Here is a 27,262-nt window from a genome sequence, read left to right on the forward strand (position 1 = left end):
CAAATAAGGAACTTCTGTGCAAATATATTGCCTATCGGGATTTTTTTTTTGTTGACGATGGAGGCCAATGAATGAAAATAATGCAAATAAATTCAAAGTGCCCCTTCTCTGTAGCGAAAAGAGCCGTTCCCCCAAGCCCTTCCCTGTTCCACGCGGCTGGTGCAGCAGCTGTTAGCCGAGCCGTAGCGGAGTTGCAGTGACGTCAGGTCGACTGGTTAAAAAAAATGGCGGTGGCTACCGACGCGTGTGGCTGCGGGAGGAAACAGTGACAAATATCGAAGTGGTGCGGAGCAGAAGAGTGGTGAATGAGAACAGCAGTTGGAGGGACAGGACAACACAAGTGCTGGGTTGGTCAGTCAGCTGCCTGCGCCTGCGGTCAGAGAAGGTGTCCTGGTGTCCGAGAGCGGAGACAGCTGTAGAATGTCCCGGGAGTGCGCGCGTGCCCCGGGCATGGTTCTGACTGACAGCGAGGAGAAGTGCTTCTCCGACCTATTTTCCTTCGCTTTCCCAGACGCCGACGCCACGGGCCAGGTTGCCGCCGGAACCAAAGTTGCCGAGTTGTTCCGTGCGTCCCAGCTCCCTCCAGACGCTCTGCACCAGGTAAGTGGACAAGCCGTGTTAATCATCTGAAACAAGTCTTATGACTGTGACAAGGGATGCTGTATGCAGAGCGGTTACGTATTCAACTTTCCTTTCGCGGACTGTCCCCGCATTTTCCAATGTACGTATCTTTATTACTTTTTGAAAATTTCAAGTTGCTAGAAAGTACCTCTTTAACAAGGAAGGGGTTATAGAGCGAATAATAAAATTTAAATACAATATCTCCGAATGTGTGTCTTGTAAGTGCTGCGTGGTGGACGGCACTCATTTCTCCTGAACTATATGTTACTGCAGCGTCTGACTTCACTGATACATCCATCGCTCCTTCGGCACAGTCAAAACATCTGCTGTTCGTACCCAAACTATGTTTTGGAGCCTCGGCGCATTTCGCGATTTCTGCTGTATTTCGCGACCAATGTGGATTGAGCGATAGTTTCTCTTAAAACAAAATGGAGTTTAATTTTATTTTGCTCGTTCGCCAGATGCCTTTTGATGGCCATCTGTTACTTGCGCAAATCCCCTTGAGATAGCAACGGTAAGTTGCAGTCTTAACTATGGCCGTCTTTGTGACCGTCAGTGAGTATTGATGAATAGTTTCATCCACTGACTCTGGGTATTCATCTCAGGACGGGATGGTAGGAATCTTGGAAGAGAGATTCTCAGTCCTGCACTTTACATTGGAGGGCTGAGTGCTTGCGCAATGTGTGGGATGTTCGTCAAGTAAGCCACTTCTTTCTGGGTAATGTATGCTTTTTGATTGTTGCAGTCAAGTCCATCCTAGCAGGGTGAGAATATTACAATGTGCTCCTGGATAGAAGACAGCCGGTGGAGTGTGAGGAGATCTGTTAGTAACCACAGTTTGTTTCAGCATTAGTGTGACAGGGCTAGTTGTATATGACCAGTGAATGATCTGTGTTGTTACATGTGGCACAGCTGTGCCTATATCTGTTCCTGTGCTATGGTTCACGTGACTGCCACCTTCCATTTCATCAGCAGAGATGGAATCATTGATCATGTCTGTTGGGTTGTGATGTACCATTGTGATATCCCTCTTCCAGATGACTTCGCTTATTCTGTCTGCATCAAGCTTTGCACTGAACCAAAGTAGGAAACAACCAGGTGTAATAAGCACTGAGGTTCTACCTGTCCCCAGTGTTGTGAAGAATGGTACTTGGCCACATTGCTGTGTAATATACCAATCAGTTGGACTTTGCCACACCACCATTACTTGATAAGAACTTCAACCTCAGAGAAAGATTTCTACATAATTACCTCTTCGCCCACAAGTCCGCGTGGGGTGAGGGTAGAGTGCCATTGGGGAGAATGACATGGTGAATAATATGAAATGCTTTCTCCAGCATTTCTCTAGATCTTAAACAAGCATCACAACCTTGCCTGAAATTGAGAGGAGCCTTACCAATCAGATTATTCCTGCACGGCCAGTCTCAGTCCTGGCACACACTGCCCTTAAGGTGGCTGTGGTGCAGATGAGACAATCACCCACCTCGGAATTCTGCACTTGACAAGAAGGTCTGGAAAGGGTGCCATGGACCTTGATTTATCCCAAGCAGTTACATAAGATTCTGTGATCCCGATGCTGTTACCAGGGACACTTATTGAGAAAAATATCAATTGCTGCTGGGCGGTCGTCAGCTTTGTGAAAGACACGTGTGAGTCTTCCAATGTAATGAAATGTCATCGAGTGATTGCTGCCACTGGCACCTTTCAGTGAGTAGGAGTATTTTCAGAAGGATGTACTGAAATACGTTGTAGGCACTGCAAAGGCTCTGTGAGGAAGGACCACTTTCTGGGGTCCTGTTGTCTTTATACAGTGTTACAACCTCTTAAATGCCTCATGGATGTATTGTTGAAAACATGAACAGGAGGGTCATTCACACATTGTATCATCAATTCAATACACTTTCTTACAATGAAAAGAGAGAAAGACATGGACCATATACAGTGGTATGCGAAAGTTTGGGCACCCCAGTCAAAATTTTTGTTACTGTGAATAGCTAAGCGAGTAAAAGATGAACTGATTTCCAAAAGGCATAAAGTTAAAGATGACACATTTCTTTAATATTTTAAGCAAGAAAACTTTTTTATTTCCATCTTCTACAGTTTCAAAATAACAAAAAAGGAAAAGGGCCCGAAGCAAAAGTTTGGGCACTCTGCATGGCAGTACTTAGTAACACCCCCTTTGGCAAGTATCACAGCTTGTAAACACTTTCTGTAGCCAGCTAAGTGTCTTTCAATTGTTTGGGGGATTTTCGCCCATTCTTCCTTGCAAAAGGCTTCTAGTTCTGTGAGATTCCTGGGCTATATCTATTTTAACTTCATCAGTCCACAGGACTTGTTTCCAAAATGCATCAGACTTGTTTAGATGTTCCTTTGAACCTTTTGAATAGAACTTTTTGGCCACAATGAGCAAAGATATGTTTGGAGAAAAAGGGGTGCAGAATTTCATGAAAAGAACACCTCTCCAACTGTTAAGCACGGGGGTGGATCGATTATGCTTTGGGCTTGTGTTGCAGCCAGTGGCAGGGGGAACATTTACTGGTAGAGGGAAGAATGAATTCAATTAAATACCAGCAAATTCTGGAAGCAAACATCACACCATCTGTGAAAAAGCTGAAGACAAAATGAGGATGGCTTCTACAACAGGATAATGATACTGAACACACCTCAAAATCCACAATGGACTACCTCAAGAGGCACAGAAGGTTTTGCCATGGCCCTCACAGTCCCTTGACCTAAACATCATCGAGAATCTGTGGATAGACCTCAAAGGAGCAGTGCATGCAAGACGGCCCAAGAACCTCACAGAACTAGAAGCCTTTTGCGAGGAAGAATGGGTGAAAATCCCCCAAACAAGAATTGAAAGACTCTTAGCTGGCTACAGAAAGTGTTTACAAGCTGTGATACTTGCCAAAGGGGGTGTTACCAAGTACTGACTGTGCAGGATGCCCAAACTTTTGCTTCGGGCTCTTTTCCTTTTTTGTTATTTTGAAACTGTAAAAGATGGAAATAAAAAAAGTTTTCTTAAAATATTAAAGAAATGTGTCCTCTTTAACTTTATGCCTTTTGGAAATCAGTTCATCTTTTACTCACTTAACTATTCACAGTAACAGAAATTTTGACCGGGGTGCCCAAACTTTTGCATGCCACTGTATATTTCCTGCATGTTATTATGAATAAAGTATTAGAGATTCTCTCATAGCCCCATTGACAAACAGTATGGATCCTGGGACAGTTGGGTTTGTAATGCTCTTAAATATCCATGAGTACCAATTAGACTATCAGCCTAAGCAAGCAGTTCTTGTGCATGACAGCTTTATTATCTAGGGAATTGCAAATTGACCTGAATACTGTGCAATCACTTGTGAACAACCCACTTAGAAGGAAGAGATAACTTGATAAAATAGTCAAGGATGCTCCTCTGGGGAATCACTGGAATTGATACTCCTGCAACTAAAATAAACATCTTCAGTTTGCTTCTTCAGCATTTCTCCCTTTGTCTCCATTTAAGTACAGTCTCACCAAGGCTTCTTGGCAAGTGTCTCAGTGAGATTCTGTCTTGGTGTTCAGGGCACTTTCACTTGCACCATTTCTGGAATCAGCTTCTGAATTTCTATTGGGGCACAAGCAAAATCCAGTCAGTTTTCTGATTGATGGTATGTTAATAGAACCATTAATGACCAGTTGAATTTGATTTCTCCATGACAATGCCAATGATATTGGTCTATTAACAGTAATTGTTATTTGGTTTATTATACTGACACATTGTGAAAAGTGTGTGTCTGCATGCCATCCAGACAGAGCACTTATGCATAGGTGTATCGAGCTGGTATAAAAGGGGGAAGAAAAGAATACAAAAGTATTGTTGCAGTTACAGAGATAGTACAGTAAAGGTAGACAAATGTACTCCACCCTGCTTCTTAAAGTCAATAACCAACTTCCTTGTTATACTGACATTGAGATAGAGGTTGTTACCTTGACATCATGTCACTGGACGCTCTCTCCTTTCCGTACTCTGTCTCATCTTTGTATGAGATCCAGCCCACCTTCATGGTGTCATCTGCAAACTTGTAGATGGAGTAAGAGCAGGATTTGGCCACACAGTTGTGCGAGAGTTTGAGAGGACACAGCCTTGTGGGGCACCAGTGTTTAAGATAATTGTGGCAGAAGTGCGATCTGTTAGGTAGTCAATAATCCATTGGCAAAGTGGTTGAGTCCTATAGAAGTCTGAAGATGTGTTTGTTTGGAGTTATGACTGGAAGTCCCTACAAAGGACTGTGAGAAAAGCTGAGAGAATCATAGAGGTCTCCCTATCATCCATCAGGGACATTTATCAGAAGCACTGTTATGCAGGACCCTTAGTATTGTCCCACCCATCCATCCAGCATCCTCTTTGACTTTCTGTCATAAGCAAGGAGACTGCATAAAAATAAGAGTGGTTTGGATGGGAAACAATTTTTTCCCTCAGGCCATTAGGATTCTGAACTCCCTGCTGCTTTGCCTTCAAAGTGTCACTGGCTAATGTGTTCCGTATCTTGCAATATTTAATTTATGTACTTCAGTTTGTTATTTATCCATGATTCTTCAGTAGATGTTATCCTTGCCTTCATAAGTTACCATGTGTACTACTGTGCTTTACACCCTGGTTTGGAAAAACGTCTCATTTCTATATACATTATATGGTTTTGTGTGTTATATACACGCATATAGTCAAGTGACAATAAACTTGATTTTTTAAAAATACTTTGTTTTCAAAATTTTCAGAAAACAGTAAAATAAACAAGAACATATAAGCTCAGACGTGTGCAAAAAAAAAGGGACGTAACATTAGAAGGATGCCTGATATACAGAGTGCTCAAAAATGCTAAACATTAAGTCTCAAGTGAGGGCCGTGAGAGATTAGCTGGGGTGGAAATTATTCATCTGCCCCCAGCCTCGTCTAGGTATGCAAGAAATGGATCCCAGATAACCGAAAATTTTGTAATTGAATTGGTTCTGAAGAACCTGAGTCTCTCCATCTGTATGACTGAGATCATGTCAGCCATCCATCTCTGAAAGGAAGGGGGAGAAGGTGATTTCCATTCCCTCAAGATAAGTCTTTTGGCGACAGTCATCTCCAGCATCAGAGACTGTTGTATGGCTGTAGGGAAGCATTAAGTGGATTGGAAACAGCCAAAGATGGCGAGACCAGCTTCCAAGGGGAAGGACCTTTTATAGGCATTTGAGTACCAGTCAAATATTTTGGACCAAAATCCAGTCAATGAAGGCCAAAACCAAAAGGTCTGAGACAATGTGCCCTCCATCCCTTGACATCTATCACACATTGGCGAGACAGAAGGGTAAATCCTGTGCACCCTGGGTTTAGAATAGTAAAGATGGTGGACAACTTTAAACTGGATCAGTTGGTGTCTGCTGTTAACAGAGCAAGCCTGTATCATAGACAAACTCTTGTCCCAGGCAGCTTCAGATAGTTTAATGCCCCCTTCCTCTCTCCAGGCCTCCTTGATCTTCACAGTAGAGGCTATAATGCAACCATCAAACAAACGTACAAACTTAGAAACGAGATACCTGGAGTCAGGAGGGTTCTTTAAAATATCAAAAAATATATGCTTCCCTAGAAGGATTTCAAAATTACAAATCTTGGATTGGACGTAGTGTCTAATTTGTAAGTAACAAAAAAATGCGAATGAGGCAGCTCAAATTTCTCTTTCAGCAGACTAAATGTTGCAAACTGTTCCTCTATGTACAGGTCTTCTATAGAAACTAGACCTTTCTCCCTCCAAGCATGGTAGGTTTTGTCTGACCATGAGGGTAGAAAGGAGTGATTGAAACAGATTGGTGTTTGTACAGAGGTCTCTGGTAGATTCAGAACACTCCCAATCTGATTTAGAATTCTGACGGAGTTTTTCAAAATGAAACTTGGACTTTTTGAAGTCCCAAAGATAATAAGCTTGATCTGACTTGACTCTGGACTTCTATGAATACACTTGCAGCTGAACTGTACTGGATTTAATGATATGGCTTGGGGACTCCATCCAGGCCAGTTAGTTTCACTTTCTGGAAGACTGGGTAGAGGTGTGTCAGAGATAATGATATCATTTCACTGTCCTGTTTAAAACATGCATAGAATATATTGACCTCATCAGGGAGAAATGTGTTGTTGTCAGCAATACTTGGCTGTCTTTTTGTTGCCTATTATAGCATGTGAGCTTTGCCATAGTTAACAGCTGGTTTGGGACTCTAGTTTGGTCTGGTATTGTCTCTTGGCAAAGCTTAAAGCTTTATTAAGGTTGTGCATAGATTTCCTGAATGGGTCATGGTCACCCAATTTGAACACTTTGATCTGGTTGGGGACTACCTAAGACTGACTTCTTTGGTAACAGTCCTCTATGCCAGGGGTTCCCAATCTTTTATTATGCCACGGACAAATACCATTAAGCATAGGGTCCATGGACACCAGGTTGGGAACTCTTGTTCTCTGCGCACTGGCTGATGTCTGGTGACAGGAGCAACTTAATTATATTGGTCACTGTACAGTAATATCCTTTATTTTTGAACCCAGTGAAGTCTCCTTTTTTCTGATAATGGATGGAGTGGATCAAATTAGCTTGGAACAAATTGCAGGAAAATATCCTGAAAAGTCTGAAAAATATCCTGATGGAATTATATATTTTGAAGTAAATGTGTAGTGCAACATTTTTTTAGAAAAAAAAGCTCTGGAATCAATTAGGCGGATTATCCATCTGTGGGCACAAGTTTTCTTCTGGGAGCTGTTGTCATATGTTAACTAAATAATTTAAATAGTCTATAGTGTTACCCATTGTAAAACCATTTATATTTTTGAATAAACATTGTCTGGTTAGGTTAATTAGTCTTTGTAAATTGTCCTGTGATTAGGCTAGGGCTAAGTAGGTGGTTACTGGGCACCGCGGCTCGTTGGGCTGGAAGGGGCTGAGGACCATTAGTTAACCAAGACTGATGAGCTAACCTGACAATATCTGGTAAGTTGCAACATTTATCCCTGGAGTTGGGGATTGTTTGCAACAGTGGAGATTTAACCGTAACCCTAAAGTTCAGTGTAAAATGGTGCTCAGTGTATGTCCTATAGGCAGCAAACCATTACTTTCAGTCAAAAATCATTCCCACGATCACAACTGGAGGATTTTATATGATGCAATCTAAATGGTATATATTTTGTCATGTATTCATGAGCATGAAAGCAGTTTAAGCTGAGGAATGCTGCTGAATTAGAATGACAACTTGGAACAAAAAGTGTTGTTGCAACACCCACCCGGGCTTGGCAACATCTGTGGGGCAAGAAAAGTAGGGTTAGTATTTCAGGTTCATAACCTACCCATGAGTTCCCAGAGATGTTTGCATACATATATACATGTTTATACAATAGCAAGATTCTGAAATCTGAAAGGAAAAACAAATGTAACAGTTTTTTTTAAAAAAGATCCAAACATGAAATGATTACAATACTGGTCACAATTCCAGCATTATTAACACAATGAAATACATTTAAATGTAACTGGAGAAAATGTGTATTTGAAATTTGGCAAATAAATTTCTACGTGACTAAGTGCTGCTACAAGTTCTGTATTCTATTTTTTATTGTAAAGTTGTGAGGACAATTCCAGAGCTGCTGCTGTTACCCATAAATATGCTATTTAAGGAATTCATGACCTGACCTATTATCATTGTGGATCCACAATAGTCAAAGGACCCTCCAGTTCAGAATATGCTGTTTAATTATCATTTTAATTGTGATTTATAGGATTCTTTAGATGTCTTATTTTATTAACACTGAACCAAGCTGTTGGTGACCTTTTATTCCTTTATTGTGATCCTTTGCTTTACAAGGAACAGAGCTTCAGCCACCATCATCTTCATCACAAAGGCCATCGCCACCCAGTCTCAGCCCAAATCTTAAGAGAGTCATTATCCCTGGATATTAATTGTGGGTATTTTTTTCCAGTCCTTTCTTTCCCAGCCTCCCATGAGCTATTAATGAGCTTGATTTAATTATACACCCTATTACCATGACTTGTACCTCCCTTTTCCTATAATCTCTCTGCTTGCTGACCTAATTTTGTTTTGGGCCCATCATTCCTTTTTAAACATGCTGCCCATTTGGTTTAATCATCCATAAAGCTGCAGATTTCCATTCTTAGTTGAGACTGTAGCTGTTTAACTGAGCACTGTAATTATCTCTCCACCTCTCAAATCCTAGTTCTTCCACCAATTTTCAGCAACAGTCCTAATATCTCTTGGATCCAATGTCAGTCAATTCTACTTAACACAAGCCTAATTTTAAAAAAAATGCTATTTTACATTTTGCTGTTGAATAGGTCAGCCGTGGCTCATCTTTATAGTCAAAATGTTATGGAATCTCCCTATGGAAAATCTAGGCCGTTGCTCCTATAAAATGTTGGCCTCCTTTTTGTGTGTGAAGATAACCATACTCGAATCTGCCCTGTCAAGTAGATATCTAATATCCTATGACATCATTTTGAAAGGGGGGGGCGGTGGCACTGCTGGTAAGAGCAGCTCCCTCAGAGCACCATTGGTATGGCTTCAATCCTGAAGTCTGGTTCTTTTTGTATAGAGTTTAGACCTTGTCCCTGTGAGCATGGGTTTTCTCCTGGTACTCTAGTTTCCAACTATGTTCCAAAGATGTGAGTTGTGAGGTTAATTGGCTGCTGGAAATGATCCCTGGTACATAGATGAGCGATACAAATGGGGCAGTTGAGGGAATTTTAATAAAAATGTGATGTGTGCTGAGGGTGGCTGTGGGTCAGCAAGGGCTCAGTGGGCCAAGAGGACCATTTTCGTGCGGCATAATTCTATACCCATCATATCAGGGAGGTCCACTCTTGTGCTTGACCAATATTTATTCTCAACTACCATTACTACAGCAGATTAACTGTTTCTGGGGGTGGGGGGGGGTGGGAGCCATGCTGTGTACTGCACTTTCCCCAACAATAACCATAATTTTAGAATTCCCTCTTAGTTCACAACAAAAGCACTTTTGAAATGCTACCCTGCTTTTTATGGCAAGAGTTGAACCCATTTATTTCTTAGTCATTTGATTCCAGTCATCATTCCTATTGTCAAGCCTGCCTTTTAACTTGTGCTTGATATTTGTATATTCCACTGTTAATAGGAAAATAACAGCTAATTGATATTAATATTGGGCATTTGTGCACTTAGAATTATTTGAATTTTAGTTTCTTTAACACTGTGTTGGTGCATCTTAAGGAAAGCCCTGCTTATCTCATTTTCAGGACTTGCTTCTAGCTGAAAATTGCTGGAACCTTCTATTTCAGCACTAAGTTATGACATAAGATCAGCAGGTTAGTTGCGTTATTTGAAGAGCTTTCAAATTCAAATTACCCTGTTCAGACCATACCTTTTATTCTATATTTACACTGTTTTCTGTTGGAGGAATGCTTACACATATGGGAATTAACTTGCCAGAAATTTCCCGTCTGCTCTCAAAGATATTCAAAACGAGTCCCATGTGACTCTGATCATGACGAATCACATTGCCTTACTTTGTTTTTTAAGGTTGCATTATCAGATTGAACTGAAATCTTGTCCACATCCATTGGGAGTACTTGCACCACTTCACTACCCAATTTCTTTTATACTGTAGGTTCAAAGTAGAATTATCGAAGTATGTGTATGTCACCAAATACTATCCCAAGATTCGTTTTCTTGTAGACATTCACAGTAGAGCAAAGTACAATGGAATCAATGAAAAACTACACACAAAGACTGACAAGCAACCAAGTTGCAAAAAACAAATTGTGCAAATAAAATAATACTAATAATTAAATAATACTGAGCTGCAGAGTCCCTGAAAACGAGTCCATCGGTGTATTCAGTGTATTGGGAGAGAAGTTGTCCATGCTGGTTCAGGAGCCTGATGGTTGAAGGGTAATAACTGTTCCTGAACCTGGTGTTGTGGGACCTAATGCTCCTGTACCTCCTTCCTGATGGCAGCAGCAAGAATAGAGCATGATTTGGATTGCAGGGGTCTTTGATAATGCATGCTGTTTTCTTGTGGCAGTGCTCTTTGCAGATAGACAGTGGCAGGGGTGGCTTTTCCTGGGATGAACTGGGCTATATCCACTTTTTTTTTTGGAGGCTTTTCAATCCTTGGGCATTAGTGTTTCCTTACCAGGCCATGATGCAACCAGTCAGGATACTGTCCACTATGCAGGTGCAGAAGTGTCAAAGTTTTAGATGACAAGCTGAAATGCAAACTTCTAAGAAAGCAGAAGTGCTGCCATGCTTTCTTTGAAATGGCAATTACATGCTGGTCACTGGACAGATCCTCTGATATAATATCGCCCAGGAATTTAAAGTTACTGCCCCGCTCCACCTCTAATGCACACTGGTTCATCGACTCCTAATTTCTTTCTCCTGTACTCAATAATGAGCTCTTGGTTTTGCTGATGTTAACTAAGAGGTTTTTGGTGTGGAGCACTCAGCCAGATTTCAATCTTCCTCCTTATGCAAATTCATTACCACCTTTGATCTGGCCAACAACAAGCAAGGTCATTGATCCTCTGTGAAAGGATAAATGTGACCTCTAATGTATTCAAGTCCTTGGTACACTCTGATGGATTTAGCTCATTCTTTCATTATTTTTAAAGTTAAATTCAATTTCCTTGTTACGAGTGTAAATACCTGTATCTCTGGGCCTTCTGTGACAATTGAGGGCATTTTTAAAATGGAGCTTTATTAAATGGCTTTCTCTTTTATCTTATCTAACAAGATGACAAAATAAAAAAAAAGAGTATTTGAAACAGTTTCGTTTTTTAAAAAACTTGCGATAACATTTTATGCTTATTGGTGAATCATCATAGTATTTTATTCAAATATCCTACAGTTATGCCAAATTCACACTTGCTCTGGAGCCGCACTACTGAAAAATGGTAGTTTGCATTATTCAAAATATTTGCAAAAGCAAATATACAAGCGGACGCACACATACCCTGCACAGTAAGCCATCCATCAAATCGTGAGCTGATCAGTTTTGGTTTCCTCGTGTTCTCAGAGTCTGAGACTGAAGGTGAGCCTTCAGCCTGTGGTATATATTGGCTCTTCTATCCTAGAGCTTCTGTGCAGTTCCAGGGCTTATTAGGGGCTTAACTCCTGTTGCCAAGACTTGTCTTCCCTCGCCTAAACCTTCTGTTTTTTTCCAATAGGTGATCATTCAGGTCAGGCACAGTTTCTTTGTTTCCTTTTGCCCCTGGACTATTGGTATCCCTTTATTTTCCACTACTTTCAAAATGTAGCATCCTAATTATTGGTGCTGAGCAATTTGCTAGTAGAGGAGTGTGGAATTGACTGATGTTGGCAGTTGATGAAAGACCTAATTCACCATTTTGGTCTGATGACTTAATCAATTGAGTGTTTGTAATAATAGTCTACATGATCTCTTACTATCAGAGTAAAAAGCAGCTCTTCTGCTCATCATTGAGGGCTTGAGTGCCATTGGAGATGCCACAGAGTGAATGCATCTTTTCTTATCTCATGACAAACAAATCACCATGGAACAGAAGTGTAGCAGTTAGCACAAATGCTTTATGGCGTCAGCGATTACTGATCAGGGTTTGATTCCTGTGCTGCCTGTAAGGAGTTTATACAATCTCCCCGTGACCATGTGGGTTTCCTCCAGGTGCTCTAGTTTTCTCCCACATTCCAAAGATGAATGGTTAGGATTAGTGAGTTGTGGGCATGCTATGTTGCTAGAAACATGGTGACACTTGTGGGCTTCCTGCAGCACAATCCTGTGCTTGTTGATGCAAACAACACATTTCATTGTATGTACATCAAAACATGTGAGAAATAAACCTAAGTTTTAATTTCTTTAGTTAGGTCTTTGAACCATCAGTCTTCATAAAGTGAGCTGATTTTCAAATTTATAGCTGCCACTTAAAGAAACTCACATCAAAGTAGCTGGTGAACGCAGCAGGCCAGGCAGCATCTCTAGGAAGAGGTACAGTCGACGTTTCAGGCCGAAATCCTTCGTCAGGACTAACTGAAGGAAGAGCTAGTAAGAGATTTGAAAGTGGGAGGGGGAGAGAACTGTTATTTTGGAGCTTTGACTCTTATTTCATGCTAGTCTAGTTCATCCTGTGATGAATCAGTCCTGGAGGCCTATTCCTTCAATTAAGTTATTATCAACATTTTGTTTATTCCTAGGATTCCTGGACAACTTCACAAACACAAAACACTTCGCATGTAGCAACCTCCAAATGTTGGTTAAACCTGAAAACACCGTTCATTGTCTTATTAAGGCTGTGTAAATCCTTTCACTGCAACCTTTTTCTAATTCAAAAATAAACATTATCCATAAAACTAGGAAATGCAATCTATACTGTTTTTTGTACTGTATTAGTTGTATTATCAGGTTTATACATTTGTAGTGATAGCACACTTCATGTATAAGGCACCATTGCCAGACATGTGGTCTCTTTAGCCAATACAAAAGTAAGGTGTTTAAGAGGCTTTTACAAAGAGTAGCCTTCCGATGCCTAGTGGCAGTAGGACATTAGACTGCAGTCCCCATAGGGCCTATGTGTTGGCTGCCCTAAGCTTTAGTACTTTAACAGTATTTTTGCAGCCTGGAATGCTCTAGGCAGCAACATTCCTTTACGGACATCTTACTGTTCTGGAAGACCAACAAACTTAGGGCAAACCAAAGTGCATCTTTCACTATCCTGATGATCTTCCAGAAATGCTTGATGACTTGTCTTAGAATGTGTTCCTGAGAATAGTCAGTAGGTCAGAGGGTCCACTTTTATGAATCTGCTCAGGATGAACCTTGATATGGACCTCTGCATCCTTTTCCAGACCTTCTTTGCAAATCTCCAGTCCACAAAGAGGGAGGCAATTATCTCATTGTCAACATAGCCATTTCAAGGCAAGGCAATACAAGTATCTTGACAACTGTGTAGGAGGGGCCCTCTTGGTGCCTGCCAAGGCAAAGTGCTTATTGGTAAGTTCTGGCAATGAGACATTTGCCAAATGATTTTGATGGTCTGCTCTGGAAGCCATCTCAGAGGATCCAACAAGTCCTTCTCCAAAGAGCTCGCTAGATGCTTTGCTGACCAGTGTCTGATGGTCCTTTGATTATTGCAATATGTTTGCTACAGCTGTATAGTGCAGGTCATGAAGATTTTAAACATTCAGGTAAAGTAACGCCTGGGTCTGTTTTATACTTGGCAGATTCTGGCTGGGAGTCTTGTATTGTGAATACACCAAAGTACACAAATACAATGGTATATTTATTCACATTAAATAAATATTTTCCAACTAAAGCTTATCCTGTGTCCCCTTCATTTTCGTGCTTGCCAGCAACACCAGTTTCAAGTGTCCAACTCTACCTCACCATTAATTTGATTCAATGTCTTTTAATTAACACGCTGGTCATCTGATAATCCAATCTTGCATTAACCAAGTTCCTCTGATTCAATGTTAACAAGACCAAATCTGTTATGTTCAATAACTACTCCCCACCCCATTAAAAAATTAATGCTCTTCCTCCTGTGATTACCACATATTATTGACAATTTTGGTATCTATTTATACATTAGACTGGGCTTATGATATTCCATCAATAGTTTCTGTCTTTTCTATCTGCTCATTGTCGACTTGGCTATGTGAGAACTGCAGACTCTTCTACTGATGATACACTAGGTCCCTCACAAGCAAGTTTGTGAGGTGGAGCCTCTGTTCTGCTGTTTATACTAAGTACGTTCCTGATGTATAGACTTGGGGCTCTTTATTCCTTCTCTATTTTGAGCAGTCATGACCCAAGGATTTCCAAGATTCATTAAGGATGTTGCATTTTCTCTTCCTAAGGAGACTGAGCACATCTTTAGAATTTCCCTCTGTCAACCTAATAATCACTTACTGTGATTTAACTGCCTGTAGATAACAGACACTAAGTACTCTTTCAATTTAGTGTTTTATATTCTGTGGGGTTTTTTTGCCCTTTTTTGTTGTTTGTGTGAGTTGTTTTTTATTTGCACGTTGCTGGGGTGGGGTTTAATGTTTTTCCTCACATGGGTTCCATGATTTCTCTTTGTTTTGTGGCTGTCTTTGGAGAAGACAAATCTCAGGGATATATACTGCATACATACTTTGATAATAAATATACTTTGAATCTTTGAATAGTGTATTTATTTTGAAAGTACGATGCCAAGCATTTCAACAATATGGTTTACCCCACAGAGCCAACTGAATGTAATTACGGCCACACTTTTGGGAATTTTGGCCTGAGAGAGGGCACTGATGTTGGTTCACTTATTCACTTTCAGATTTCAGGATTTATTTTTTGAAGACAGTATTAGTGGTACCTTTCCACTGCTTCAAGGTGCCTGGTGTAGTTAGTCTAGATCTCAGAAGCATAAGGTGGAGATTTCTGCTGCCTAGTAGTCCTTGAGTTTTCTGCCTGGTCTAAAGGTCTTCAAAGACTCCCAGCATTGTGCTGGTGCAGAAAAGGTGGCATTGAGCTTCAATGTATTTGTGGAGCAATATCTCCCAAAATACAAGACACTGTCCATATTTTCCAGAGTCTGAACTGTTACTGTACAATTGGGTAGACTTATTGAGGAAAGTTGTATTATGGATGCAAACAACAGGAATTCTGCAGATGCTGGAAATTTAAGCAACACACATCAAAGTTGCTGGTGAACGCAGCAGGCCAGGCAGCATCTCTAGGAAGAGGTGCAGTCAACGTTTCAGGCTGAGACCCTTTGTCAGACTAACTGAAGGAAGAGTGAGTAAGAGATTTGAAAGGGGGAGGGGGAGATCCAAAATGATAGGAGAAGACAGGAGGGGGAGGGATGGAGCCAAGAGCTGGACAGGTGATTGGCAAAAGGGATACGAGAGGATCATGGGACAGGAGGTCCGGGAAGAAAGGCGGGGGGGGGGGGAACCCAGAGGATGGACACTGCGTCAGGTCTTGCCAATGTATACAAGGCCACATCGGGTACCACTAAGCACATCTTTCCCTCCCCCCCCCCCCCCACCCCCCGCTTTCCGCAGGGATCGCTCCCTACGCGACTCCCTTGTCCATTCATCCCCCCCATCCCTCCCCACTAATCTCCCTCCTGGCACTGATCCGTGTAAGCGGAACAAGTGCTACACATGCCCTTACACTTCCTCCCTTACCACCATTCAGGGCCCCAAACAGTCCTTCCAGGTGAAGCAACACTTCACCTGTGAGTCGGCTGGGGTGATATACTGCGTCCAGTGCTCCCGATGTGGCCTTTTATATATTGGCGAGACCCGACGCAAACTGGGAGACCGCTTTGCTGAACACCTACGTTCTGAACGCCAGAGAAAGCAGGATCTCCCAGTGGCCACACATTTTAATTCCACATCCCATTCTGACATGTCTATCCACGGCCTCCTCTACTGTAAAGGTGAAGCCACACTCAGGTTGGAGGAACCACACCTTATATTCCGTCTGGGTAGCCTCCAACCTGATGACATGAACATCAACTTCTCTAACTTCCGCTAATGCCCCACCTCCCCCTCGTACCCCATCTGTTACTTATTTTTATACACACATTCTTTCTCTCACTCTCCTTTTTCTCCCTCTATCCCTCTGAATATACCCCTTGCCCATCCTCTGGGCCCCCCCCCCTCCTTGTCTTTCTTCCCGGACCTCCTGTCCCATGATCCTCTTGTATCCCTTTTGCCAATCACCTGTCCAGCTCTTGGCCCCATCCCTCCCCCTCCTGTCTTCTCCTATCATTTTGGATCTCCCCCTCCCCCTCCAACTTTCAAATCTCTTACTAACTCTTCCTTCAGTTAGTCCTGACGAAGGGTCTCGGCCTGAAACGTCGACTGTACCTCTTCCTAGAGATGCTGCCTGGCCTGCTGCGTTCACCAGCAACTTTGATGTGTGTTGCTTGTAATATGGATGTTTAGTTTGATGGCAGTGCTTTCGTATGGCTCAGGGAATAGATTGATGTTGGCTTGAAGTAAAAACAATATACATTTCCTATATTTGCATATTGTATATCCAGATCCCAACTCTCCATTGCCTATCAGCAATTGAATATTGTGGCTCAGATGTATATCTTGTACAGATTTCTTTGGGGGGAGGGAACACTCCTGAGTTCCATAGCTTGACAGGTAGTCTTTACATTGATTTGTAGATCCAGCAGGGAAATTCTTTCTTTTTTCTTTTTAAATCTTTCTATTGAATTAGTACACAAAAGGTAAACCATATAGGCACTGATACACTGTTGCAATATAACTTTACAAGAGATATTAATACACAAAAAGAAGTTAATACAAACAGTGCAGTTTAGATATAAAATAACAAGGTAATATAATAGTATACTAATTATCACACATGTCAATAAGGAAAGAAAAAAAAACCCAAAAAAAACTCCAAAAAAAACCCCACCGTGCAACTAATCTAAAAAACAAAGCAAAGCGAAGCAAAGCAATGGGCTAACTAGGTATCAAGTAGAGATAAACAACTTAAAACAATCACGTCCTCAAACCCGACCTCCATTAAAAACAGTTAAAAAGCAAGAAGGGAATGGGAAATTCTTTACTTTATAATTTATAGTTACTACTCAATTTAGTACTGATATACCCATTACCACTTTGGGGTATCTGAATTCAATTTGAGAAGATTATTTTTCCCACTGTAAAAGTACATTGCCAAGCTCAGTGCAGAGAAATATGTTTTAAGAAAAAATACAGTATATATTTTGCCCATCCTCTTCGTTTTACAAAATTTTGGTTAGCAAATTGTTCACACAAATATACCTGTTTTGGAAATTAAGAATTGTCTCTATTCAATTCCTTACACATGATGAAATGAAACAACACTAATAATAATGCTTGATTTGTTGTTATGGTATTAGTGAATTAGCAGAGTAATTGTAAGTACAAAATAAATTAGCATAACCCTATCATTCAATTGGTTCTTGTCATTTTCTGTTAAATGTTCAGTTATCTTCTCCCTGGCTAAGTTAGCGTTCATGTGTTCATTGTCTATTCAGAAATCTGATGATGGAGGGGAAGAAATGGCTCCTGAAATATTGAGTGTGTGTCTTCAGGCTCCTGTACCACCACCTTGATGGTAGCAATGAGAAGAGGGCATGTCCTGGGTGATGGGGGTCCTTAATGATTGATGCCACCTTTTTTTGAGACACAGCCTTTTGAAGGTGTCCTGGATGCTGGGGAGGCTAATGCCCATGATGGAGCTGGCTGAGTTTACAACCTTCTGTAGCATTTTCCCAATCCTTTGCAGTGGTCCCTCAATACCAGATGGCAATGCAACCACTTAGAATGCTGTGACAGAGCAGGTCTGCCACAAGTGCTTTCTACCTACCCTTCCACCCCCTCCCCCTCCCATAGCCCCATAATTTTCATTCTTCCTGTCTGGTAGTGCTGGCATTATGCAAATCGGGTGCACATGCTAGCCTAACGTGTAGCATGGACGTGGTTTTTGTTCGGACTTGCACACTCCATCCTGGACAATGGCATTCTTTGATGCGTCCTGATTGTTGTTGCTTCCAGTTTTAGGGAGGGGACCTGACTGACTGATGGGTGGGGATCTGACTAATGGATGGGTGGGGTGTCTTTAAAAAGGTGTCTGTGGTGGCACATGCTCTATCCAGCTCAGTGGAAGAGTTTATTTTGGGAGAGGAGGAAGACTGCTGGCTCCAGGAAAATGGTTGTTGGTTGATTTTGTTGCAGAATGTCATAGTGATCTTATTGTGATGAATGTATTTCTGGTAGTAAAGAAGAATGTGAATTCCTGTCTTGGTTTTTGTGCAATTGTTTAAGCTTATGGTAACAATCCTCTGCCCACCCTGCATTCCAAAGTGTGAAAGATTCTTTTTCTCCAAGAGTAAGGAGATCCCTATTTAAAGACTTGGTGCAAGTGAAGAGGGAGAAAGGATGTGATAAGGTGAGGTGTATTACTGCAGACTGATGTTTTAGAGCTGTAATCCTAAAGGTTTGATGGTATATATCTGCATTTTCTCTTTTTGACTTTTTTGTTACTTTGTCATCTGTTTAACACTGTAAATATTTTTGCACTTTTCCAAAAATAAATAAATAAATTTCCACCTCTGGCATCTCTTTGCATGGAGTGTGCTATTGCGACCTGCCGTTGGATTTTTAAGATCCACACCTTCATAAGAGCACATGACCCTCACCAAAATCTGTGGTGTGACAGATGGGATGGCAAGCATCAAGAAAATTAAGGTGCTCAAGAAAAGGACTGGTTTTTGCTCACAGAGGACAGCTCTTTTTTTCAGCCAAGCGTGATGGATCTGATGATGATCAATAGGACATTGGAGTCAGAAGAAGAAGAGTATGCAGCCCCAGGTGCCAAGCGATGCCATGGGAGACCCTTGCTGATCCAGTGAGAACATATCAGATGCCATGTCTCTCCCAGATAGGTTCCTGATCAGCCAGCAGGAACAGGAAATCCAACAGTTGATCCAAGGGTTCTGGGAGCTGACTATCCATCTAATGGCACCACTCCAGCCAGAGGATGTGAGGAGAACTGGTGCAGTTCCTGCTCTGGGGATACCCAGCTTTCATACAAGATCTGCAGAACATTCCAGCCCAAGGCTTCCCCTACCAGCTCCCGAGCACAGCCTTCAGGCACGTGAATGAGATGCAGCAGAGACGTGGACTAAATTAAATGCAGCAGAGTTTATACTGCACTAATTGCAAATTTGTAAAGAATTAAAAATCTGTGTTATCAACAATAACATTTATCAAGGTTATTTTTCTCAATCTGGAGGATGACTTGATCCTGGGCAGTACAGCTGAATGAACAGAGAGGAGATGCTGGTTTTCTTTCCATAACTGCTCGCTGTCAGCCTCATTCCCAGAGCTGGTGATCATGGTGATTAAAAAGTGGATTGGTGGTCCTAGTGCATATGCATTTCATAGGCGCACGTGCACACACCTCCCCCCCCCCCCCCACTCCCACCCCACATACAAATGTAATCTTTACTCTCAGATTATTTTTAATGGGATTTTGGAGTGGGATGAAAGGAGCAATTATTTCAGCCAGAACAAAAATATTCTAATCCCGGCAAATCAGCAGAGACTAATGACCTCAACACTGGTGGTAATGACCGAGAAGGTGTAGTCAAGGGAAGCAGAGGAGCGCATACAGGACTGCTTTGAGTTGGCGGACTAAACAATATTCAGGGATTCATCTTCAAATCTAAATGAATGTGCCACTGTTGTCACTGACTTCATCAAAACCAGTGTGGATGAGTGTGTACCTTCAAGAACATACCAGATGTACCCAAACCAAAAGCTATGGATTAACAAGGAGATGTGTAGTCTGCTGAGGGCTGGATCTGTGGTATTCTAGACCAGTGAACCAGAACTATACCGCACAAGTAGTCCAGTTATAACCTACAGAAGGCTATCTTAAGAGTGGAAAAAAAAATTCTATTTGAAGTTAGGGATAGGATCAGCTCTGCCAGCATTTGCAGTCCATTACTTTCTACAAAATGAAACCTAACATCATGAATGGCAGTGATGCTTCACTCCCAGAGAGCTCAACGTCTTTTATGCACGCTTCGAAAGGGAGAATAAAACTACAGCTGTGCAAATCCCTGCAGCATCTGGGAACCCTGTGATCTCTGTCTCGGAGGCTGATGTCAGACCATCCTTCAAGAAGGTGAACCCTCACAAGGCATCAGGCCCAGATGGTGTACCTGGTAGGGCACTGAAAAACTGTGCCAACCAACTAGTGGGAGTGTTAAAGGACATCTTCAGTCTCTCTCTGCTGCAGTTGTAGGTTCTTGCCTGCTCCAAAAGGGTTACAATCATAGCAGTGCCGAAGAAGAGCCGGGTGAGATACCTCAAAGACTAATGCCCAGTTGAAATCATATCTTTTGTGATGAAGTGCTTTGAGAGGTTGATCACGGCCAAAATCAACGCCTGACTAAGCAAGGACTTGAACCCTCTGCAGTTTGCCCTTCAACACAATAGGTTCTTGGCAGATGCAAACTTACTGGCTCCCCACTTGCCCTTGGATCATTTGGACAATAGCAATACCTACATCATGCTGCTGTTTACTGATTATAATTCAGCATTCAACACAATCATACCTTAGCTTTAATCAACAAGCTCCAAAATCTTGACCTCTGTACCTCCCTCTGCAACTGGATCCTTGATTTCCTTGCCGGGAGATCACAGCATGTGTGGATTGAAAATAACAGCTCTTCCTCGCTGAACGTCGACACTGGTACACCTCAAGTATGTATGCTAAGCCTACTGCTCTAATCTTTCTACACCCATGACTGTGTGGCTAGGCACAGGTCAAATGCCATCTATAAATTTGCTTATGACACAATGATTGTTGGTAGAATTTTAGGAGGTGATGAGTTGACGTACAGGAGCGAGATAGATCAGTTGTTTGAGTGGTGTAGCAGCAAACTTGAACTTCACATCAGTGAGACCAAGGAATTGATTGTGGACTTCAGGAAGGGGAAGTCAAATGAACTCGCACCAGTCCTCATCTTAGGATCAGCAGTGGAAAGGGTGAGCAGATTCAAGTCCAAAATCTGGTTGTCAACATTGCTGAGGATCTATCCTGAGCACAACATATTAGTGCAATTACAAAGGCTATGCCTCCACACCCCACCCCCTTCACTGTTTCCCATTCCCTTGATCCTCTCATGTTATCTCCTTGCCCGCCCATCACCTCCCTCTGTTACTCCTCCACCCCCCCCACCTTTTTTTCTTTCTTCCATGGCCTTCTGTCTCCTTGACCATTCAACTTCTGAGCTCTTTGCTTGACACCTCCCCTTCCAAGTTTCACCTATTGCCTGCTGTTTCTGTCTCCCCTCCTCCCACCTTTCAAATGTACTCCTCTGCTTATTTTCTCCAGTCCTGCCAAAGGGTTTCAACCGAAATGTCAACTGTACATTTCTCCATTGATGCAGCCTGGCCTGCTGAGTTCCTCCAGCATTTTGTGTGTGTTGCTCAGATTTCCAGCATCTGCAGATTTTCTCTTGTTTGTGATTTAAAAGCAGCTGTAGTTCATTTGGAGTTTGAGGAGTACTGGTACATCAAAAACTCTTGCAAATTTCTACAGATTTACCATGGAGAGCATTTGCCCCAACGTTGAGTTTTAGTGAGGGTTACGTGCCCTTATGAAGGTGTGAACTTTAAATTTAAAAAAATTCAGATTCAGGTTGCAATAGCACATTCAGTACAAAAATGTTTATTGCATGCCAGAAGTGGAAAATTTTTAGAAAAAGAGCAAATATATTTAACGTGTTTTTAAAAAAAAAAAGACTAAATAACAAAAATGACAAAGTTGGGGGGGGAAGCACGATGTAACAGACTTCTAACATCGTAAACCAGTGAATTTTTTTTTTATGTCTCCCCGCTCGATGGGAAAACGGTGACACCTCCTTCTCCCTTATTAGGGGGGGAGAGAGGAGCCTGTGGTATGTTGTCTACCAGGTGAAGCGCAAAGTCTTTGGGTAACTGCAAGTCCATGTCTTTGCTATTGCTTTGCTCACGCTTGAGTGCTCGGCAGGTGCTGATGCTTTTTTTTTGGCTATGGGGGGGGGGGGTGATTGTTCCTTGCTGCCTCTTACACTTGGGAGGGAGGGGAGCTGGGGGGTTCTTTGGGGTTCTAGCATTTAACTGCCGTTCATTTTTTTGGGGCACTCTGTTTTCATGGATGGTTGCGAAGAAAAAAAACATTTCAGGATGTATATTGTATACATTTCTCTGACACTAAATTGAACCTTTGAACATACCATCAGACCTTCAGGATTACAGCTCCAAAACATCAGAATCAGGTTTATTATCATCAGACCTTAAGGATTACAGCTCCAAAACATCAGAATCAGGTTTATTATCATAGGACCTTTAGGATTACAGCTCCAAAACATCAGAATCAGGTTTATTATCATCAGACCTTTAGGATCACAGCTCCAAAACATCAGAATCAAAATTAGACAATCAAGATTTGAATAACTCAGACTCAGCAGAAACCAGCTGATTGGGCAATCGAGGTCAGGTGACCAAGCATTTTGAAAAGCTCAAACAGATAAATAGAGGGATAGCTCAAGCAAAGTGGCCAGTGAAGGACTGGAGCTTTGAGGCTTTGACTTGAGAGGCTTCAACGAGAAGAGGCGGAGGACAAGCTTGCTCACAGTTAGTCTTTACAATGCTTCCTGAGATGGTGATGTGCCTCTCATGTGAGATGTGGCAGACTTGGGAGAATGCCCCTCTCCTGCAGAGTCACATCTGCCAGAGGTGCATACGACTGGGCGATCTGGAAGACCGTGTAAGGAATCTAGAGCAGCAGCTGGATGACCTTCGACTCATAAGGGAGAATGAGGCAGTCATAGATGAGAGCTACAGGGAGGTAGTCACACCTAGGCTGTCGGAAGCAGGTCGTTGGGTGACAGTCGGGGGGGGGGGGGAAGCGAAGGTGAGCAGACAGGTAGCGCAGAGCACTCCTGTAGCCATTCCCCTGGATACTGTTGGCGGGGATGACCGACCAGGTGTGAGTCATGGTGGCAGGGCCTCTGGCACTGAGTCTGACCCGGTGGTGCAGAAGGGTGGGACGGAGAAGAGGAGAGCTGTCATCATTGGAGACTCTATAGTCGGGAGCGGACAGGAGATTTTGTGGACGTGAGAAGGACACCCGCATGGTTTGTTGCCTCCCAGGTGCCAGGGTCCGGGATGTCTCTGACCGGGTGCACGACATCCTGGTACGAGAGGGAAAGCAACAAGAAGTCGTGATACATGTTGGGACCAATGACATAGGCAGGAAGAGGGATGAGGTCCTGAAGTGTGAGTTTTGGTAACTAGGCAGAAGGCTGAAGAACAAGACTTCAAGAGTGGTGTTCTCAGGATTGCTGCTAGTGCTACGTGACAGTGATGGTAAGAATTGGAGGAGGTGGCAGTTGAATGCGTGGCTGAGGAGTTGGTGCAGGGAGCAGAGTTTTAGATTTTTGGATCATTGGGATCTCTTCTGGGGACGGTGGGACCTGTACAGATTGGATAGGTTGCACCTGAACTTGAGGGGGAGCAATATCCTTGCAGGTAGGTTTGCTAGCATGGTTTGGGAGGGTTTAAACTAATTTGCAAGGGGGATGGGACCCAGAGCGATAGAGCAGTGAAAGAAGTGCATGGAGTAAAGCTAGATCTAAGATATAGAGAGCCTTTGAGGAACGAGCAGCAGAATAAACACTGTAAAGACAGTAAGGTAGAAGGGCTGAATTGTGTGTACCTCAATGCAAGAAGCATCAGGAACAAAGGTGATGAACTGAGAGCTTGGATACATACATGGAATTATGATGTAGTGGCCATTACAAAGACTTGGCTGGCACCAGGGCAGGAATGGATTCTCAATATTCCTGGATTTCAGTGCTTTAAAAGGGATAGAGAGGGCGGAAAAAGTGGAGGAGGGGGTGGCATTACTTGTCAAGGATACTATTGCAGCTACAGAAAGGTGGGTAATGTAGCAGGATCCTCTTTTGAGTCACTATGGGTGGAAGTCAGGAACAGGAAGGGAGCAGTTACTCTGTTGGGGGTAATCTATAGGCCCCCTGGTAGCAGCAGAGATACAGAGTAGATTGGGAGGCAGATTTTGGAAAGGTGCAAAAATAACACGGTTGTTATCAAGGGTGACTTTAAATTCCCTAATATTGATTGGCACCTAATTAGTTCCAAGGGTTTAGATGGGGCAGAGTTTGTTAAGTGTGCCCAGGACAGATTCCTGTCACAGTATGTGGACAGGCTGACAAGGGGGAATGCCATACTAGATCTAGTACTAGGTAATGAACTGGGTCAGGTCACAGATCTCTCAGTGGGTGAGCATCTGGGGGACAGTGACCACCACTCCCTGGCCTTTAGCATTATCATGGAAAAGGATAGAATCAGAGAGGTCAGGAAAATTTTTAATTGGGGAAGGGCAAATTATGAGGCTATAAGGCTAGAAACAGCGGGTGTGAATTGGGATGATGTTTTTGCAGGGAAATGTACTATGGACATGTGGTCGATGTTTAGAGATCTCTTGCAGGATGTTAGGGATAAATTTGTCCCAGTGAGGAAGATAAAGAATGGTAGGGTGAAGGAACCATGGGTGACAAGTGAGGTGGAAAATCTAGTCAGGTGGAAGAAGGCAGCATACATGAGGTTTAGGAAGCAAGGATCAGATGGGTCTATTGAGGAATATAGGGAAGCAAGAAAGGAGCTTAAGAAGAGGCTGAGAAGAGCAAGAAGGGGGCATGAGAAGGCCTTGGCGAGTAGGGTAAAGGAAAACCCCAAGGCATGCTTCATTTATGTGAAGAAAAAAAGAATGACAGGAGTGAAGGTAGGACCGATTAGAGATAAAGGTGGGAAGATGTGCCTGGAGGCTGTGGAAGTGACCAAGGTCCTCAATGAATACTTCTCTTCGGTATTCACCAATGAGAGGGAACTTGATGATGGTGAGGACAATATGAGTAAGGTTGATGTTCGGGAGCATGTTGATATTAAGGGAGAGGAGGTGTTGGAGTTGTTCAAATACATTAGGACGGATAAGTCCCCGGGGCCTGACGGAATATTCTCCAGGCTGCTCCACGAGGCGAGAGAAGGGATTGCTGAGCCTCTGGCTAGGATCTTTATGTCCTCGTTGTCCACGGGAATGGTACCGGAGGATTGGAGGAAGGCGAATGTTGTCCCCTTGTTCAAAAAAGGTAGTAGGGATAGTTTGGATAATTATGGACCAGTGAGCCTTAATGTCTGTGGTGGGTAAGCTGTTAGAAAAGATTCTTAGAGATAGAATCTCTGGGCATTTAGAGAATCATGGTCTGATCAGGGACAGTCAGCATGGCTTTGTGAAGAGCAGATCGTGTTTAACAAGCCTGATAGAGTTCTTTGAGGAGGTGACCAGGCATATAGATGAGGGTAGTGCAGTGGATGTGATCTATATGGATTTTAGTAAGGCATTTGACAAGGTTCCACACAGTAGGCTTATTCAGAAAGTCAGAAGGCATGGGATCCAGGGAAGTTTGATCAGGTGGATTCAGAATTGGCTTGCCTGCAGAAGGCAGAGGGTCATGGTGGAGGGAGTACATTCGGATTGGAGGGTTGTGACGAGTGATGTCCCACAAGGATCAGTTCTGGGACCTCTACTTTTTGTGATTTTTATTAACAACCTGGATGTGGGGGTAAAGGGTGGGATGGCAGGTTTGCAGATGACACAAAGGTTGGTGGTGTTGTAGATAGTGTAGAGGATTGTCAAAGATTGCAGAGAGACATTGATAGGATGCAGAAGTGGACTGAGAAGTGACAGATGGTGTTCAACCCTGAGAAGTGTGAGGTGGTACACTTTGGAAGGACAAACTCCAAGGCAGAGTACAAAGTAAATGGCAGGATACTTGGTAGTGTGGAGGAGTAGAGGGATCTGGGGGTACATGTCCACAGATTCCTGAAAGTTGCCTCACAGGTGGATAGAGTAGTTAAGAAAGCTTATGGGGTGTTAGCTTTCATAAGTTGAGGGATAGAGTTTAAGAGTCGCGATGTAATGATGCAGCTCTATAAAACTCTGGTTAGGCCACACTTGGAGTACTGTGTCTAGTTCTGGTCACCTCACTATAGGAAGAATGTGGAAGCATTGGAAATGGTACAGAGGAGATTTACCAGGATGCTGCCTGGTTTAGGGAGTATGGATTATGATCAGAGATTAAGGGAGCTAGGGCTTTACTCTTTGGAGAGAAGGAGAATGAGAGGAGACATGATAGAGGTGTACAAGATAATAAGAGGAATAGATAGAGTGGATAGCCAGTGCCTCTTCCCCAGGGCACCACTGCTTAATACAAGAAGATATGGCTTTAAGGTAAGGGGTGTGAAGTTCAAGGGGGATATTAGAGGAAGGTTTTTTACTCAGAGAGTGGTTGGTACATGGAATGCACTGCCTGAGTCAGTGGTGGAGGCAGAATCACTAGTGAAGTTTAAGAGACTACGAGACAGGTATATGGAGGAATCTAAGGTGGGGGGGTTATATGGGAGGCAGGGTTTGTGGGCCAAAGGGCCTGTACTGTGCTGTACTATATTTAAAAAAAAAAAAAAAAAAAATCAGGTTTATTATCATCGGTCCTTTAGGGTCACAGCTCCAAAACATCAGAATCAGGTTTGTTATCACCGGCATCTGTTGTGAAATTTGCTAACTTGGCAGCAGCAGTACAATCCAGTACATAATACAGATGAAACATACTAAATTACAGTATATTGAATAGAATAAAAATCGTGTGAAAACAAATAATAAACATTTTTTTAAAAAGTGAGGTATTGTTCATGGGTTCAATGTCCATTCAGGAATTGGATGGCAGAGGGGAAGAAGCTGTTGCTGAATCACTGAGTGTGTGCCTTCAGGCCTCTGTACCTCCTACCTGATGGTAACAGTGAGAAAAGGGCATGCCCTGGTTGCTGGGTGTCCTTAATAATGGACGCTGTCTTTCTGAGACACCGCTCCTTGAAGCTGTCCTGGGTACTTTGTAGGCTTGTACCCAAGATGGAGCTGACTAAATTTGTGATGCTCTGCAGCTTCTTTCGGTCCTGGGCAGTAGCCCCTCCCATACCAGATAGTAATGCAGCC

The 27,262-nt window shown here is 42.6% G+C and overlaps 1 protein-coding gene across 3 annotated transcripts in view; it reads left to right on the forward strand.

The window, feature by feature from the left end:
• Positions 1-302: 302 nt before the first annotated feature.
• The window catches only part of reps2 (RALBP1 associated Eps domain containing 2), a 241,838-nt gene continuing 214,878 nt past the window's right edge, over positions 303-27,262 (forward strand). For all 3 annotated transcript variants that reach the window (XM_072260703.1, XM_072260704.1, XM_072260705.1), the window contains exon 1: positions 303-600. In XM_072260703.1, coding sequence (XP_072116804.1) covers positions 421-600 — 180 coding nt within the window. In that variant the 5' untranslated portion in view covers positions 303-420. The remainder of the gene's footprint in view (positions 601-27,262) is intronic.

Source organism: Mobula birostris, chromosome 6, assembly GCF_030028105.1.
Source record: "Mobula birostris isolate sMobBir1 chromosome 6, sMobBir1.hap1, whole genome shotgun sequence".
Lineage (NCBI taxonomy): Eukaryota > Metazoa > Chordata > Chondrichthyes > Myliobatiformes > Myliobatidae > Mobula > Mobula birostris.